General features: G+C 41.2%; 1 protein-coding gene across 1 annotated transcript; it reads right to left on the bottom strand.

Moving 5' to 3' along the window:
* Positions 1–953: 953 nt before the first annotated feature.
* Positions 954–5,696, bottom strand: LOC138903805 (uncharacterized). The gene is made up of 7 exons (XM_070192372.1): positions 5,388–5,696; positions 4,823–5,040; positions 4,306–4,387; positions 3,330–3,951; positions 2,133–3,184; positions 1,518–1,976; positions 954–1,469 (listed from the first exon to the last, which is right to left on the bottom strand). The coding sequence occupies exons 1-7, from the start codon at positions 5,694–5,696 to the stop codon at positions 954–956; spliced, it is 3,258 nt and encodes a 1,085-aa protein (XP_070048473.1).
* Positions 5,697–19,319: the final 13,623 nt, after the last annotated feature.

Raw genomic sequence — 19,319 nt, 5'->3', positions numbered from 1 at the left:
AGTTGACCATGAAATACCTCATTCATTCTTTTACCATCAATGAGAGCTAGTTGTTCGTAGCATCTCTTTACCCATTCTGCATCGCTGAGCTCGGCCTCTTGTATAATTCTTAAAGAAGGGATTTCTACCTCGACAGGAATAACCGCTTCAGTACCTTAAACTAATAGGTAGGGAGTCGCCCCAGTTGATGTGCAAACCGTGGTACAATACCCGAGCAGAGCAAATGGCAGCTTCTCGTGCCATTGTTTATAATTATATACCATTTTCCTCAGTATCTTCTTCATGTTTTTGTTGGCAGCTTCTACAGCTCCGTTCATTTGCGGCTCTTGTGCTTGATCTTGAAATTTCCACACATGGACTTCATTAGATAACTTTTGAGATTGGCGGCATTGTCGGTGATGATTGACTCTGGCACTCCCAACAGACAAACAATGTGATCCCATTGTAAGATGTGGCTTTGACCCATTTTGTGAAATAGTCTATGACCACTAGAATTAACCTATGCCTATTTGGAGCAGTGGGTTCGATTGGACCGATGACATCCATGCCTCAAGCAGTAAAAGGCCAGGGTGCACTTGTTGCATTGAGTTCATTCGGTGGCACTCGTATCATATCAACCTGTATCTGGCATTGGTGACATTTATGAACATACTTGATGCAGTCTGTTTCTACAGTCATCCAGAAATACCCTGCTCTTAGTATTTTATTGGCTAAGACGAAGCCATTCATGTGCAGTCCACAAGTTCCGACATATATTTCCTCGAGCAATCTAGATGATTCATTGGCATCGACACACTATAGTAACCCCAAGTCAGGAGTTCTTCTATATAAAATTCCTCCGCTTTGAAAGAAATGGTTGGCTAATCTTTGACCGTTCTCTTCTGAGTATGGGTAGAGTGCTCTAGATATTCTCCTTTTGCCAAATATTCCTTGATGCCGTGGAACCATGGATTTCAATCGCTCTCTTCCTCAACATGAGAAGAACAAGCTGGCTGTTTATGATTTCCTGATGGGACAGGATCGATTAAGTTCTTGTTTGGGTGTTGTATCATGGAAGATAGAGTGGACAATGCATCTGCGAACTCATTTTGAATTCTCAGAACATGTTTGAATTCTATCTTTGTGAACCTTTTGATCAGCTCTTGTACACAGTGCAAATATGGCAATATTTTGGTATTCTTAGTAGACCATTCTCCTAAAACCTGATACACCAACAGATCGGAATCACCAATTACCAACAGCTCATGAACATTCATGTCAATGGCCAACCTGAGTCCAAAGATGCAAGCCTCATATTCTGCCATATTGTTGGTGCATGGAAACTTGAGTTTTGCAGATACTGAATAGTGTTGGCCAGTTTCTGATACCAAAACAACTCTGATACCTACTCCTTTGAAGTTTGTTGCTCCTTCGAAGAACACTCTACAACCATCATATGCTTCAGTGATATCTTCTCCCACGAACGACACCTACTCGTTGGGAAAATACGTTTTCAATGGTTTGTATTCTCCATCTACGGGATTTTCTGCCAGATGATCTGCCAATGCTTGTCCTTTGACTGCCTTCTGAGTTACATAGATGATGACAAACTCGCTCAGCAATATTTGCCACTTTGCTAACTTACCCGTAGGATGGGCTTCTGAAAGATATATTTCAGTGGATCCATCCTCGATATGAGATATATAGTGTATGCACAGAAATGATGCCTCACCTTCTGAGCTATCCATGTCAAAGAACAGCATGTGCGTTCCAGCAAAGAGTACCAGGGCTTCGTATGGTGTGAATTTCTTGCTCAGATAGTATATTGCCTGCTTCTTTCTTCCAGTTTCATCATTTTGTCCCAAAACACAACCGAAAGCTCCATCCAGTACAGACAAATAAAGCAGCAGTGATCTTCCTGGATCTGGTGGGACCAGAATAGGCGGTTTGGATAAATACTCCTTGATTTTGTCGAAGGCTTTCTGGCGTTCATCAGTCTAACTTGTTGCAGCATCTTTCCTCAGCATTTTGAAGATCGGCTCACATATCACTGTTGATTGTTCAATGAAGAGACTGATGTAATTAAGATGCCCTAAAAAGCTCATAACATCTTTCTTATTCTTCGGAGGTGGCAAGTCTTAGATTGCTTTGACTTTTGATGGGTCTAACTCAATCCCTCTACGACTGATGATGAATCCTAACAATTTTTTGGTGGGGACTCTGAAAGCACACTTTGCAGGATTCAGTTTCAGATTATAACTTCGAAGTCGATCGAAGAATTTCCTCAGATCCGCTATGTGATTTGTACTCCTTTTGGATTTGATGATAACGTCATCCACGTACACTTCTATCTCTTTGTGTATCATGTCGTGGAAAATAGTAGTCATGGCTCTCATGTAGGTGGCTCTGGCGTTCTTCAGACCAAATGGAATCATTTTATAACAATATACTCCCCATGGCATGATGAAGGCTGTCTTTTCAGCATCCTCCTCATCCATCCAGATCTGATGGTACCCAGCGAAGCAATCCACAAAGGATTTGAGTTCCTGTTTGGCATAGTTATCGATCAATATATGTATATTAGGCAACGGGAAATCATCTTTGGGACTTGCCTTGTTTATATCTTGGTATTCAACACATACTCTGATTTTCCCATCTTTCGTCGGAATTAGCACAATGTTGGCCAACCAAGTTGGGTACTCGACCACTCTAAGAACCTTGGCTTTGATCTGCTTGGTGACCTCCTCTTTTATCTTCAAACTCATATCCGGCTTGAATTTTCTGATCTTCTGCTTTACTGGTGGACATGTAGGATTAGTGGTTAACTTGTGAGCTACTATGGATGTGCTCAAACCCGTCATATCATCGTAGGACCATGCAAAGATATCTTCATATTCTTTTAGGAATCTGATATACTCTTCTTTCTCAGTCGGTGATAGATGAATGCTTATGTGTGTTTCCTTGACCAGTTCGGAATACCCTAAGTTAACTGCTTCACTTTCGTCCAAATTGGACTTTGGCTTATTTTCAAAATTTTCCACTTCTCTGACGATTTCCTCAGGTATCGTATCATCTTCAAGGTCTTCAGAATCACTATCCTTATGTTGCGTTGTCTCATTATATGTCACAGTCACAGGTTCATCAGGATAGGTAATAACAATGTTGCAAAAAGAGAAAATGTAGAGAATAATAGTAAATACAAAAACTAGCAATGCATTAATTGAAATCTTTAAGACGTTAACAAATGCGGCTCGATGAATCGAGCAATTATTTCAAAGCAAAATACTGAAAATGTCTCAAATGCTTAAAAATAATTGATGCTAATCTGCCAAGCTACCCAGGAACTCGACGGGCCCGGGATAGTGCAGTAGTCCAGTTTTTTAGAATAGCTCCTTTCCCCATGGTCTGAATGGTAAGGTCTTCCTCCTCCTCCTCCTTAACTATCGCACTGCAATCCATATCTTCTTCATCCAGAAACAGTTTCCTCATGCCAGCTAAGGCTTCATCTTCCTCAGATCCCCACATTATGTCAGCTTGAGGAAATGTCTGGTGCAGAGGTGGTACTGGTTGTTCTAGTGGATAATAGGGACCACGCCATGGCGGCGACCAATCCTCGTACTCTTGCCGAGTATATTCATATCTGAGCCCAAAAGTTATGCCATGACGCTGCGGTTGTACAGGTTTGGTGATCCCTTGGAGGTTTTTGCCGAAACCCTTGCCAGGTTCATATCCTGTCCATATTAATATGCTTTCTATCTTGTTACTCCACCATCGATCCTTTTCAATTGTGTTGACTCGCTCAATGCGATGGTATATTTCTCCACCCAGCTTCTTCCTATTATCGATGACTGGAATGGTCTGATTGGTGTAGATGGGGTTGCTTCCATCCCCATGGATAATCACTTCTTGATGATTCCATTCAAACTTCACATCCTGATGCATAGTAGAAGCCACTGCCCCAACAGCGTGTATCTAGGGTTGTCCCAACAATAGATTGTAGGTAGCAGATATATCCAGCACTTGGAACTCAACATCAGACCAGGTCGGGCCCATATGTAAGTTGAGGTTTATTTCTGCGATTGTGGCTCTTTGGGATCCATCAAACGCCTTTACATTCATACTTCCCATACGTATCTCGTGCATGCCTTTACTCAACCTCTTTAGAGTAGTCAGTGGGCATATATTGAGACTTGAACCCCCATCTATCAGGACCTCGGCGATGAACTTATCCTCAAATTGCACTATGATGTGTAGTGTCCTGTTATGACTTTGTCCTTCTGGTGGTAATTCTTCCTCGTGAAATGTTATTTTGTGGCTTTCTAGTACCTGCCCGACCATGTTAGCCATCTCCCCACTAGTGATGTTGGTGGGTACATAAGCTTCGCTCAGCACTTTTATCAGGGCATTCCTGTGTCTCAGAGTTTTGCAGTAGTGACAAGATGGATATCTGAGCGGGAGTTTTGTTCAGATGATCGATAACAGAGTATTCCCTTGCTTGTACCTTTCTCCAAAGGTCATCAGGGCCAATCTCAACAATAGGCGGCTTAGATGTAGCTTCTTAGCTTGTTCCTCCCAAGTGCTCAGGTGTATAGACTCTACTAGTTCCAGTCATGCCTTGCGCCGCACCTGTTTCCTCTATTTTTGCTTTTCCTTTGCTCATTGCTTTCGCAACATAATCCCATGGGATTGCATCATATTTGTAAGATGGCATGGGGGATACAATCATAGTGAAGGGTATCGTTACCTCGACTTGAAATGGTGCTTGGGTTTGTACCACAACGGGTGTGAGGGTGACTGGAGATGTTTTAGGATCATCTCCATGTCCCGAATGAGTCCGATTGACCCCTCCGGATCCCATTCCTCATCAGTCTCTATAACATTCACACCCTTACCTCTGTGATATGGGAGAGGATTATTACAAATATTTGGTGCAACTTCCTCTGCCTGTATGACCTTGTTGTCGATCAGTGTCTGAATCCTGTCTTTCAGTGTGCGACACTCATCAATTGTATGACCCTTCATGCCTGAATGATAGGCACATATCTTGTTCGGGTTAATCCACTGAGAGGAGTTCTCCATAGCAATGTCAAGGATGGGAGTGACATAACTAATAGCCTTCAATCTCTCATATAATTGGTCTATGGGATCAACTATTGTGGTGTATTGTCTAGGTGGTCTGCGGTCAAAGTTTTTTCATAGTACTGCGGGTCTTGAGCTCTAACGAAGAACTTATTCATTTGTTCTTCTTCAAGTGCTGGTCTTACTTTTGCGGCTTCAGATCTCCACCGAGTAGCATATTCGCAAAAGATTTCTGTTGGTTTCTTCTCAAGGTTTTGAATGCATAAAACGTCTGGTGCATTTTATGTGTTGAACCTGAATCTGTCCATGAAATCTGACACCATACTTACCCAATTAACCCACTTCTTCGGGTTCTGACTGATATACCAAGACAACGCATCTCCGTTGAGGCTTCGCATGAATAGTTTCATACGGATTTGTTCATCTCTGCCCACTCCTACAAGTTTATCACAATAAGTCCCAAGATGCACTTTTGGATCACCAGTTCCATCAAACATTTTGAACTTGGGAGGTTTGTAACCCTCCGGTAGTTGCACATCTGGATGAATGCACAAGTCCTCATAGTTTAGACCTTCAATGCCTTTACCACCTTCGACACTCTGAACTCTGCCATTGAGCTTCTTGAGTACTTCTGCCATATTCTTAATGAGCAGGTCTTTATCAATTGATTCAGGTATGTATAGAGTTTGTTGCGGGTTGTGGGATAAGGTTTCCATGTATATGGGATTACTTTGATGAACTCCGAGGATCTGGGCATAAGGGTGGTCGTTGGTTGAGTTTTGGGGATCAGGAGTGGGTTGTGTTGCATTCCGGGAAGTGTGATAAGTTGTAGCTTGTGGGTATGGAGTTGGATGATGGTTGTGTTGTTGAAGTGTAAGTGGGTTGTGGTGCAATTCATTGATCACCAATATCAAGAATATAGCCAGGAATTTGTTGGGAATAAGCCCTCTACAAAAATAATATTCACGGTAATAAAAGCGGAATAATAACTTACTCTTTGTTGGTGTGTAGAAATGAGAGCTGAATCTCTCCTTTTATAGCCAAAGCCTCACTCTCTGAAGCCTACTATATTTGACAATTTGTACACATTTTTCCTTCTTTTTCTTCAATGTTAAAAATTCAACAAAGTTGGCTGCCAAACCAAAGAAACTCTCACCAGAATATTTTCCTTAGGCACATGCCTATTACTTTGGCTTTTGAATGAGATGGACCCCATCAATCTCCCCCTCCAATCTCATTCATCTAGAGGAGGTAGCGTTGTATTCTAGTTTGAGTGCATGCCGACAAGTTCTTTTCATAGCTAGAACATGTCTCTTAGTACTATCTTGGTCAGCATATCCGAAGGATTCTCACTTGTATGGATCTTCTTGACCTGTATAGATCCATCCTCTAATCTTTCTCAAATTCATTGATATCTCACGTCGATATGCTTCGTCCTTGCATGATACATGATGTTTTTGCTCAGGTCTATTACACTTTGACTGTCACAATAGACAACATACTTGTTTTGATGTAGTCTAAGCTCTCGAAGGAACCGTTTTAGTCAAACCATTTCCTTGCCAACTTCAATAGCGACAATATACTCGGCTTTAGTTGTATAGAGTGAAACACACTTCTCCAACTTCGACGGCCATGACATAGCTCCCCTAAAAATGTGAACAGGTATCCTGTAGTAGATTTACAATTATCAATATCACCTGCCATATCAGCTTCCGTGTAGCCCTTCAAGATTGGATCAGATCTTCCAAAACACAAGCAATCTCCTACAGTACCTCTTAGGTACATGAGTATCCACTTGACTTCTTTCCAAAAGTTCCTTTCCAGAATTTTCAAGGAATCTGCTAACAACACCAACTGCATGAGCAATATCAGGTATGGTGAATACCATTGCATATATCAAGCTTCCGACTGTTGAAGAATAAGGAACTCGTGCCATGTTCCCTTTCTCCTCCACTATTGTATGACACATCTTTTTGCTCAACTTCAGATGACTAGCAAGAGGTGTGCTGACTGGCTTAGCAGTTTTCCTGTTGAGATGTTCCAGTACACGTTCAATGTACTTCTCTTGAGATAGCCACAACTTTCTGCTTGCTCGCTCTCGAACTATCTTCATCCCTAGAATTTATTGTGTTGGGCCCAAGTCCTTCATATCAAATGACTTGGACAAATCTCTCTTCAACATTGCAATCAGCTCCTTGTCTTATCCTACAATCAACATGTCATCCACATATAATAAAGTTATTATCATGAATGAGTCAAACTTCATGTACCACTGCCTCGGTGCCTGCTTTAATCCATAAAGACTCTTATTCAATTTGCACATCATGTGTTTCTTTCTAGCTACATCAAATCCTTCTGGCTACTCCATGTAAATCTCCTCTTCCAAATCTCCATGAAGAAATGAAGTTTTCACATCCAACTGCTCTACTTCAAGATATAGGCTAGCTGCATAGCTCAAAATTGTTCGAATAGAAGTCAGTTTGACAACATGTGAGAAACTTTTGTCAAAATCAATACCTTTCTTATGCTCGAAACTTTTAACCACCAATCGAGCTTTGTATCTGACCAACTTTCCATTTCTATCTTTCTTGAGTTTAAAGACCCACTTACATTTGAGTGGTCTTTTACCATTTGGAAGTTCAACCAGCTTGTACGTGCCATTTTTCTGTAGAGATTCTATCTCTTCTTGCATGGCTTTCATACACTAGTTCTTTTCTGGATGGGACAACACCCCTTTAAGACTTTCTGGCTCCCCTTCATCACTGATGAGGACATATTCTGTGGAAGGGTACCTGTATGACTCTACCCTTGGCCTTTCTGATCTCCACGGAGGTTGAGGTTGTTCTTTTTCCTTAGCAGTGTAATCCACTTGCTCGACATCATCATCAAGTTGCCCCCTGCTCAATAACCTCATCAGGCTGCTCCCTATGCTCAGCAACCTCGTCGGTCCTACTTTCTGCACTTGTGGGATTGTTAGAAGTAGAAGGAATAGTAACAAGGTTAGGAATTATACCATTCTTGGCCTTCTCTGAGATATATCAGTAGCAGTTCCAACTTCACTTTCTCGGAAGACTACATCTCTGCTTCTGATGACCTTCTTCTTTATAGGATCCCACAATTTGTATTTGAACTCTTCATCTCCATATCCAATAAATATGCACGTAACAGATTTATCATGCAGCTTTGTTCTCTATTCCTTTGGTACATGTGCAAAAGCTCTGGAACCAAACACCTTCAGATGTGAGTAGGACACCTCCTTGTTGGTCCAAACTCTCTCTAGGATGTCAAATGCCAACGGAACTGATGGACGCCTATTGATCAGGTAACAGGCTGTCTAAACTGCTTCACCACATAATGACTTAGGAAGTTTAGCTATTCTGAGCATGCTTCTCACCTTCTCAACAATGGTGCGGTTCATCATCTCGGCTACGTCATTGTGCTGTGGGGTTCCAAGAACTATCTTTTTATGTATGATCCCATGACTTGAACAATACTCTTCAAATTCCCTTTAAGTGTACTCACCTCCATTGTCACTTCGGAAATGCTTTAGCTTTCGACCCATCTTCCTTTCCACTAGAGCATGAAACTTCTGGAAAATTTGAAACACCCGATCTTTAGTTTTCAAAATATAAACCAATAATTTTCATGAAGCATTATCAATAAAAGTAACAAAATATTTGTTACCGCCCATCGATTCAATTTCTATTGGACCACAAACATCAGAATATACCAAATCAAGTATATTCAATCTTCTTTTAGATGATGTCTGAAATGAGACTCTACGCTGCTTACCAACTAAAAAATAGTCACAAGGTTTTATCGTTGTACCTTTGGCATAAGAAACGAGTGCTTTCCTGACATGAACATGCAATCCTTTCTCGCTCATATGACCCATTCTTTTGTGCCACAAATCTACAGAAATCTCATCTTGTGCCCCGTTCAATTCACATTGGAATATTTCTACATTCTTCATATACAACGTGCCACGAGAAACTCCCTTTGCAATCATCAATGATCCCTTGGTGAGTCTACACTTTTGATTTGCAAAATAGTTCTCGTATCCATCCTAGTCTAAAGCAATTCCCGAGATCAGATTCATCCACAAATTAGGTACATGCCGCACGTCCTTTAGAACTGATGTGCATCCGACATTTGTCTTGATACGAATGTCACCGATCCCCGCGATCTTTAAGTAACTCATGTTACTCATTCTTACAGTTCCAAAATCCCCCGTTACATATCTGCAAAACAATTCTCTTACCAGTATGGCATGGTAAGATGCTACTATATCAAACACCCATTCTGACTCTGAACCTGACAAGTGCATGCATTCGTCTTCCTTATTTATAAAGAGGTCAACATTATAATTCTTTTGCACCATGGCTGTTGTGTTGTCGTCATTTTTCTAGCCACTGCTTTCACCTTTGCTCTTCTTTGGATTTGGGCAATCTATTTTGAAGTGACCTGGTTGATCACAATTGTAGCAATTTTTGGCTCTTGATTTGGGTTGTTTCTTAGACTTCCCACGAGCTCCGAATCTACCATAATTGCTCGAAATACTTTGATAAATCCTACCTTTACCTTTTGTGAAGTGAGCCTGTCCTTGATTTTTAGGATTCTTTCTCATCTTCTCGTTGAGTAGAAAAGCCGACGTGACATCTTTCAACTCAATGGTAGTCTTACCGTGTAGGATGGTTGTTGCCAAATTATCGCACGAAGATGGTAACGACTTCAATATCAAGATGTCTTTATCTTTTTTCTCGATTTTCACTCCGAGGTTGGCGAGATGTGTGATTAGACCATTAAACACATTTAAATGTGACAAAAAATTAGTACCTTCACCCATGTGTAGGGCGTATAACTGCTTCTTCAGGTACAATTTATTTGTCAGCATTTTGGACATGTATAGGCTTATCAACCATGTCCAAATTCCACGTGCGGTGTCTTCATCAATGATGTTCTTTACCACATCATCTGATAAATGCAACCTGATTGCACTAGCAACCCTTTCATCTAAGTCCGCCCAATCCTCAGCTTTCATGGTATCAGGCTTTTTGGCATCAGCATCTAGTACCTTGTGTAATCCTTGTTGGATAAGAAGATCCATCATCATTCTTTGCTATGTTGAGAAACCGTTATCTTCGTTGAATTTTTCTACCTCGTACTTTACTCTGGACATTTTTGTTTTCATCGAGAATAGTACTACCGACAGTGAATAGTACTTTTGTGAGTGAGCAGAACTTGTGCTCTGGTACCAGTTGTTGGGAATAAACCCACTACAAAAATAAATAATCACGGTAATAAAAATAGAATAATAATGTAGCACCGAGATACGGCAATTATTAAGAATAAAAGAGTGACAACGACACCAAAATTCTTACGTGGAAAACCCTTTTGAATAAGGAAAAACCACGGCCCCGAGAGGAGCAACTGATATCACTATAGCAAGGAACTTTACACTTTGTAGGTTTGAGTAAAAATACTCCAAAGACCACTACAACACTCAAAAGAAATAACCCTGTTTTGATATTCCCACCTCACTACAATATCGCTCACTCTCTATTTTTCTCATAGACTATTTTCTTATACCCTGTCTGTGAAATCTCACTCTTTCTTTCTCTTTGTCGGTGTATAGAAATGAGAGCTGAAGCTCTCCTTTTATATCCAAAGTCTCACTCTCTGAAGCCTACTATATTTGATAATTTGCACACACTTTTCCTTCTTTTTTTTAATGTTAACAATTCAACAAAGTTGGCTGCCAAACCAAAGAAACTCCGAGCCAAATATTTTCCTTAGGCACATGCCTATTACTTTGGCTTTTGAATGAGATGGACCCATCAGAATTATCCATAGATTTATCAGAAGATGTATACCATCATCCATTTGGAGCTTCTTTCCAAGAACCATCTTTCAGTTTGTTGGATAGTAATAATTTTTCCAATATGGGAAGCCAAAATCAAATGGATTTTTCTAAAGAATATAGAAATATCGAGACATGGCTATTGGAGATCGATTCATATACTAGCTATCATCATCAATATGAAGGACATGTTCCGTTTATTGATCAAGAACAGGTTTCTGTTGATGATTATGTTATGATTTATCCAGTCTTTTGTGAGACTTAATTAGCTAATAAGTGTCGTGTGTGCATGATTACCTAGACTTCGTACGTACTGTTCATATAGCTATACATAAAACTATTGTAAATGGTTGTACATATACATGTTATACTTTCACATTTCTTTTTTTGCTTTTTCTCTTTCTAGATCTCGATGTGGAGAGAGATGTAGATTGTTAATTTAATAATTATTAAGTGTGGAGTGATCAGTATCAGTTGATGTACATTTCTTGTATGAAGAAGAGGCAGTCGTTGGATTTATTATTATGCTATGACTATTGTATGTATGTGTGTAGCTTTTGATCATATATATGAATGTCTATATATATAGTTTCATTAGCAAGTTCTTAATTAGAAATGTCTGAAGTTTGATATATTCCAAACTCTATATGGTAGTTTTATGATGTTGGTTTTGTCACATTAGGTCGGAGAAGATATTTATTCAGTGTTTCAGGTCAGATCTCTTTTATGTGTAATCCAAATTTTATAGATAGTTATTGTTATTCCTTGTGAATTTAAGTTATATACATTATCACTACATCAAACTTTTTTTCTCCTCCTCCTTCTTCTTGGATCCTCGTTCTCTTGCTCTTTCCCCTCTAGGATATGATGGAGTATTGTGTGGTCTAGTGGAGCTTTTAACTTTAATGGCTTATAGTAAGCTTAGGTTTTCTCTTCCATGGAATTATATATGGAGTTTTCTCCAATAATCTTGCCCAAATATGACATTAATGTCGAACACGATACCTTTCTCCTTTTTGTTTAAGTAAATTGTAATTACCTATTTTAACCTTTAACAGTTAGCAATTAAAGTATTACCATTAATCTATTGATTATGAGATGGAGAGTATTTTCCTTATAAAATCAAAAATCAATATGGGAATTTGGAGAAAGTAAAGATTACCCCTAAGTTATTCTGATTTATGATATACATTTTCTTTAAACGAATGAGAAATTTTACATAGCAACATCGTATAATATGCGACTACCTTCTTTCAATTTCCAATGTCTCACCTTTACGTCATTGGATTGATTTTCTCCTTAGATTTTTGAAACCTTATTAAATTAATGTAGCTAGGGTTTACCCTAAAAACGGATAACAATTGAATTTATACGCGGTTTTAAGGATACGTGATATAACTTGGCACAAATTAAGAGAATATATTAATATTGAATTTGACGATAAAAGAAATAAATGCAAACCAAACGAATCGAATATCCTTGGCCCTCGAATTTGATCACCTTTGAATCAAGAGAAGTTTCAATTTGAAATAAGAATAGAGTAACAAGATAATTAAAGCTAGAAAAAGAAAGTGTATTGCTTTATGTTGCGTAAAAGTCATGCCCCCTTACAAATGATCATATCAACTTTATATAGTAGAGGAGTCCTACTCCTAATACAGTTCTAAATGAAGTAAGAAATCTCCTGATTGGCTAATTAATCGGCCTATACTTGACACATGCCGAGATCTCTGCCGTGATCTACACTCGATCGTGGATATTTCGCCTTTCTGTTATCCGACTCAGCAAGTTTCCCTCGATCTTGCCTGATCTCGACTTTGTTCGGTCCCGAGGTCTCGATCTTGGCAATATAATTTCACACCTCAGTTCGATATGACTCGAGGTTGGACCTTAATCTATCATATAGCAGTCTCGATTAGTCAAGCAAGGGGCAAGTCTAGTTTTGGCCGTATACAGATAGTCCCCTCATTTATCAGAGAGAAAATGATGAGAAACGACATGCCTGCCAGTCGCTGGTCGGCCACTACCTGTTCTGAACCGTCACCAGCAAGCTATAAGTATCCAATTTTTCTTCATTCAAACTTTACGCTCAGAGCTCCTCCTATTCTTGTTTTTCCATCAAAAACCCCTTTGCTTTGCAACTCCTGCACCTAAATTTCTTAAACATTCATCAAACTGCATGCTATCTTAATTCAATTTCTTCATGTTCTTCAATGGCGAAAACTTCTAAGACCGTACTGCAAAAGGAGGCCGCTTATTCATCACTACCCTCCGATGGCGGGGGTGCGTCGGAGCCTCACCCTTAGGAATTCGTTTCGGCAGGGTGCCCCACTATTATCGATTTTAAGGTTGAAAAGACCTCCTCGGTACCGGGCCTATGTGAGCCAGTCTCGAGATATATATGCTCAATCACCGAGGATCTCCTCACCAAGGTGAAAGAGGACTGCAACTAGGTCAATTAGCATGTGGTGGTTCCTTCTCCCAAGGAATCGATCACTACCCATGTGGAGGATTTTCTAAGTGTTTACACTGATCCCTTCACGTTGGGTCCCTTAGACCCTATCATAATTACTTTTTGCAAGATGTATGATGTGACTCTTGGCCAGATCCACCCCTTTTTTGGAGAATAGTGATTCTCCTCTGACTTATTGTAAGCAAAATAGAGGGATGTCCCTTTACCCTCGACCACCTTATGAGCCTCTACAGTCCCCGACTATATAGAGGGGGGCTGATCAAGCTTGCTCGCCGGGCCAGTAAGGCTCAGTTCTCGAGCATAGCCAAAGCTGGGGACCAAGGTTGGATGGGCCGATTTTTTCGAGTAAAGACTTTGGACTTGATCCCTACTGAAGACATGTCATTTCCCGAGAAATGGAACATGAAATGTAGGTGGTGTTTTGCTTCGAAGGTTCAATTTCATTGTTTTCCTTCTCATCTCTTTCTTCATTGATGTTTTTGGTTTCACAGATGGGGCCCAGATGCCGGACGCAGTTCCTGAACTTAAGGAATGTGTTGGGGGCCTTGTGTCACAAAGGCCGTATTCCGAGCGGGCTTGGATGGAATTATCGAAAGGTCGATGGGAGGCCCGCAATCATGGTAAGAGCTTTTCCCAGATACATCTGATATCATTTCTTTTTATCGTCGGTCCCTGATAAGATTCAGAGATCAACATCTGATATCATTTCTTTTTATCATCGGTCCCTGATAAGCTCTCGTGGAGGCACCTTGCCTATTTAACGAGGCCTAACATGCTTTTAATCAGGTATGTTCTAGGTTCACTTCATTATCTATTTTAAGCTTGAAGTTGTAAAAAATTCTAACATCTCTCTTCGGGCTTGCAGGCTTCGGTGTTGCATAATGAAGCTTTCTTCAGAATCTGGAAAGAGCACGAGGCTGAGGTCCGGGAACTCACTGAGAAGGGGGATACTTACAAGCTTCTGAGTGATAAGCTCCGGGCTGATTTAGAAGCTGCTCAGAATGAGCATGTCGAGATGGCCGAGCAGGTATTTCGAGTGCTTCACGATAATGAAGATGAATTAGAGATAGTAACTAACAATCCGATCCTGCAGGTCCGACAGAGGCTCGAACAGATCGGGAAGCTCAAGGCACATGCAGATGTGATACAAGCCGAGGCTGAAGAATTCAAAAAGAATATGGACATCTTAGCCTCGAAAAAGGAAACTGTCCAAGCACAACAGGAGTCGGCCGAGACACAGCTCCAAGCTGCAAAAGAGAAGGCTTCGGCGCAGGTCAAGACACTCGAGGAGCATCAATACCAATTGTACTTGGCTATATTTTATTAGCAAAACTTGGCCAATGACCTCGAAGTGGCCAGCTATGAGGTGGCCATGGCCAACACCAAAGCCGATGCTAAAGTGGCCCAGTTTAAGGTCAATGTCGAGGCCATCCAGGCAAAGGCCAATAGTATGATGGATCATGCAAGATGGCAGGCTCGAAGGGAAGCCCTCAAGGGAGTTCATGCCGAAGACTTTGATGTCCTGGCTGAAATCAAAAATACTAAAGCAGAGGAAGCCAGGGCCCGACAGCTAGCCTTTCCTGAGGAAGATTCCGAGAGCTTAAATGAGTTCGAAGACGGGGAAGATCCCGAGGATGGAGATGCTACCCATTTATAATTTTTGCTTTCTTTTGCATCTTTTTGAGGTCGTTTTGACCATTGTAAATTTTTGTACTAGGCCATTATGACCATTGTAAAAAATTTCCTTTGCTTTATTACTTATATTCACAAAGATCGGAATGCCTTAGCATAAAATAACTTAGGTTGTGTAAGTCCGGGCAAACCCTTTCTTTACATTATTTTGTTTTGAGGCATCTCAGGGGTTCATTGTTTCCGGGAACATTCTCCAGAAGTATGTAACTCAAATTATAGTTTGCGAAGGGTAGCCTTTAGAACCGGTTGTGAAAATGTTTCTTTTTCGAAGGCCTAGTGTTTGTTACGAATTTCGGATGTCTCTAAGCAATGTTAATTTGGCTGTAGCCTTTTAGTTTGGGAGCTTCCTATTGAGCTTGTTTATTCCCGAGTTATCCGGTCTTGCCCAAGATAGCAGTCCCCGAATGGGGTGGCCGTGGCCTTTAGAAACTAGGGAGTTGCATAATAGGTCTTTTGCCCCCGAGGCCCAGTGACATGGGCCGTTTGACTTGGATGACAGCCCCCGAGTGAGGGAGTAGCCGTTCGCATTCTGGTTATGTATTGCCTTTGGGCTCATTATTTTTGAAAGTACGAAGCTCTTTAGGGGATATAAAGAGGAAAAGTTTTCAAACATAAGATGATTGCAATGAAAGTACATCACTTTATTCTCGATCAAAATAGTCATACATGCGTACATTTTTATGCCAGGGCTCGAGCAATCTACGTGGGCACGGTTCGTTTTGACCCTTTGGCCCTTTATGAATTAGTTTCCTCGCTAGAGTTGATATTCGGAGATAATGCATATCCGAGGGTAGCCCCCCAGTATTCGATATTGATTGCAAAGGAACCTCGGATATTGTTGAATTGATCTTCGAAGATTGGCTCTTCGATTGTAGTATCTCTCAATCCGTTATTTTTGGGCAGCCAATCTGACGAGGGCGGCTTCATGCCTTTCATCCAATAGTTCGAGGCTCGTATTGATGGCCTCGTTATTTGATTCCTTTGTTGCATATCAGTACCTGATACTCGGCTATCCGACTTCGACCGATATTAGAGCTTCGGTGCCATAAACTAATGAGAATGGGGTGGCTCCGGTACTGGATTTCAAGGTTGCGTGGAATGCCCAAAGAACTTCGGGCAGAATTTCCTTCCACTTTCCTTTGGCATCAGTTAGCCTCTTCTTATTATTTTGGATAATGGTTTTGTTGGTCGATTCGGCTTGCCCGTTCCCTCTAGGATGATAAGGTGTTGATAGGATTCTTTTGATCTTATGATCTTCGAGAAATTTTGTTACTTTGCTGCCGATGAACTGTTTCCCGTTGTCACACACAATTTCGGATGGCATCCCGAACCGACATATGATGTTGTCCCAAATGAAGTCAATGACTTCCTTCTCCCTAGCCTTCTCGAAGGCCTGTTCTTCAACCCACTTAGAAAAATAGTCAGTCATAAATAAAATAAATTGAGCTTTACCTTGTGCCCATGGAAGAGGGCCAACGATGTCCATTCCCCACTTCATGAATGGCCATGGTCAGAAGACTGAATGGAGTAGTTCCCCGGGTTGGTGAATCATCGATGCATGTCTTTGGCATTTGTCGTATTTTCGAACATACTCTTTCGTATCTTTTTCCATGTCGATCCAGTAATAGCCGGCTCTGATTACCTTTAGAACCAATGATTCGACACCGGAATGATTTCCGCAAGTTCCCTCATGAACTTCCCTCCGAACATACTCGATTTCTCCCGGTCATAGACATATCGCTAGTGGACCATCGAACATTCTTCTGAACAAGGTTTCATGTTCTGACAAGGTGAATCGTGCTGCCTTCGTGCGCAGGGCCCTCGATTCTTTTGGATCTAGGGGAAGTTTTTCGGTCTTCAAATACTCTATGTATTTATTTCGCCAATCCCAGGTCAATCTTGTGGAGTTTATCTTGGCGTGGCCTTCTTCGACTACTGACCTCATGAGTTGCACGATGGCCTCCGAATTGAGCTCGTTGTCCTCGATCGATGACCCTAAGTTTGCGGGGGCATCGGCTTCACTATTCTGATCTCGAAGCACGAGTTGTAAAGTCCATTATTTAAATTGATGCAAAGTTACTTGTAACTTATCTAGGTATCTTTGCATTCGTTCTCCTCTCTCTTCGAAGGTTCCATAAACCTGATTCACCGCAAGGAGGGAGTCGCATTTGGCTTCGATCACCTATGCTCCCAAGCTTTTGGCTAGTTCGCAACCTGCAATCATGGCCTCATATTCGGCCTCGTTGTTAGTCAATTTCATAGTTCTAATAGATTCTCTAACCCCTTTGCCTATGGGCGATTTTAGTACGATGTCGAGTCCGGACCCCTTTGCGTTTGATGCACTATCCGTAAAGAGGGTCCAGATTCCCGAGGATGTACCCGCGTTCACTAACAACTCTCTTTCGACCTCGTGTACCAGGGTCGGCGTGAAGTCAGCCATGTAGTCTGCCAAAATTTGAGACTTAATGGTTGTTCGGGGTCGATATTCAATATCATACCCGCTAATTTCTACGGCCCATTTGGCCAACCATCCCGAAAGCTCGGGTTTGTGCATAATATTTCGCAATGGATAAGTTCTCACAACACATATAGGGTGATATTGAAAGTACAGTTTTAGTTTCCTAGAGGTGCTTATCAAAGTGAGCGCTAATTTTTCTAGTTGGGGATATCTAGTTTTGGCCTCGCCCAAGGTCCGACTAACATAATAAATCAGAAATTACGTACCTTGTTCTTCCTGGACTAGGACTCCACTTACCACTATCTCTGATATTGCCAAATATAAGTACAGTTGTTCGTCTGCCCTTGGCGTGTGAAGCAACGGCAGGCTCGATAGGTATCATTTAAGCTCTACCAAGGCATACTGGCATTCTGGAGTCCATGTGAAGTTATTTTTCTTCTTCAACAACAATAAAAATTGATGTCTCTTACCTGATGACCTTGAGATGAATCGCCCCAGGGAGGCTATGTGCCCGGTTAACCTTTTTGCGGCCTTTACATTGTCTACTACCGTGATGTCCTCGATAGCTTTGATCTTGTCGGGGTTGATCTCGATTCCTCTGTTAGAAACCATGAATCCAAGAAATTTGCCTTACCCGACCCCGAACGTGTATTTTTTCGGGTTCAACTTCATGTTGCAATTCCTCAATATAATGAATGTTTCCTGCAAATGTTTCAAATGTTCCTCTACCTGCATGGACTTAACTAACATATCATCAATGTAAACTTCCATAGATTTCCCTATTTGTTCTTCGAACATCCGGTGTACTAGGCATTGATAATTGGCACCAACATTTTTTAATCCAAATGGCATTACGTTATAGCAATAGGTACCATATTTAGTGATGAACGAGGTCTTTTCCTGATCATCCGGGTTCATTTGTATTTTGTTGTATCCGGAATAGGCATCGAGAAAATTGAGGGTCTCGTGGTTGGCTGTGGCATTTATCATGCGATCGATATTAGGCAAGGGAAAAGAATCCTTGGGGCATGATTTATTTAAATCTTTGTAATATACACACATCATAAGTTTGTTCCCTTTCTTAGGGACTACTACTATGTTTGCTAACCATTCGGGGTATTTTACTTCCCGGATGGACCCTATTTTAAGAAGCTTAGTTACCTCATTTTTTATGAAGGCATGCTTGATCTCGGACTGGGGTCTCCTTTTCTACTTCACCGGATGGAACTTCGAGTCCAGGCTTAGTTTATGGGTGGTGATTTCCGGTGGGATCCCTGTCATGTCGAGATGAGACCAAGCAAAATATTCCATGTTGGCTATAAGAAATTAAATAAGTTTTTCTTGAGCCCGTGAGTTAACCCCGTGCCCAGGTATACCTTTCGTTCGGGCAGATGTTTGATTGACTTGCTCCAGCTCTTCTACCATTTATTTTGTAGCGTCGGAGTCATCGAGGGCTATGAAGGATCGAGGGACCCAATAATCATTATATTCGTCAGTCCCTGCTTCTCTAGTTGGTTCAAGGCCGGCGTCTGTGATTGCTATTTGGCCTTTTGTTTTCCCTTCAAATTTTGACCCCTTCGTGGATGAGAGTGCCGATACTGGAATCGCTTCGTCAATGGTAGGCATTTCCTTTATGGCGGGTTGCTCCCCGTAAATTATTTTGATTCCCTCAAGTGTCGGGAATTTTAGAAACTGGTGAAGGGTCGAGGGCACTTCCATTATGTTGTGGATCCATGTTTCCTAAACATGGCGTTATACCTCATATCACCCTCGATCTC

This window comes from Nicotiana tomentosiformis, unplaced genomic scaffold, assembly GCF_000390325.3.
Source record: "Nicotiana tomentosiformis unplaced genomic scaffold, ASM39032v3 Un00003, whole genome shotgun sequence".
Classification (NCBI taxonomy): domain Eukaryota; kingdom Viridiplantae; phylum Streptophyta; class Magnoliopsida; order Solanales; family Solanaceae; genus Nicotiana; species Nicotiana tomentosiformis.
Note: the sequence above shows the minus strand (reverse complement) of the source record. Positions and strands in the feature narration are given on the sequence as shown.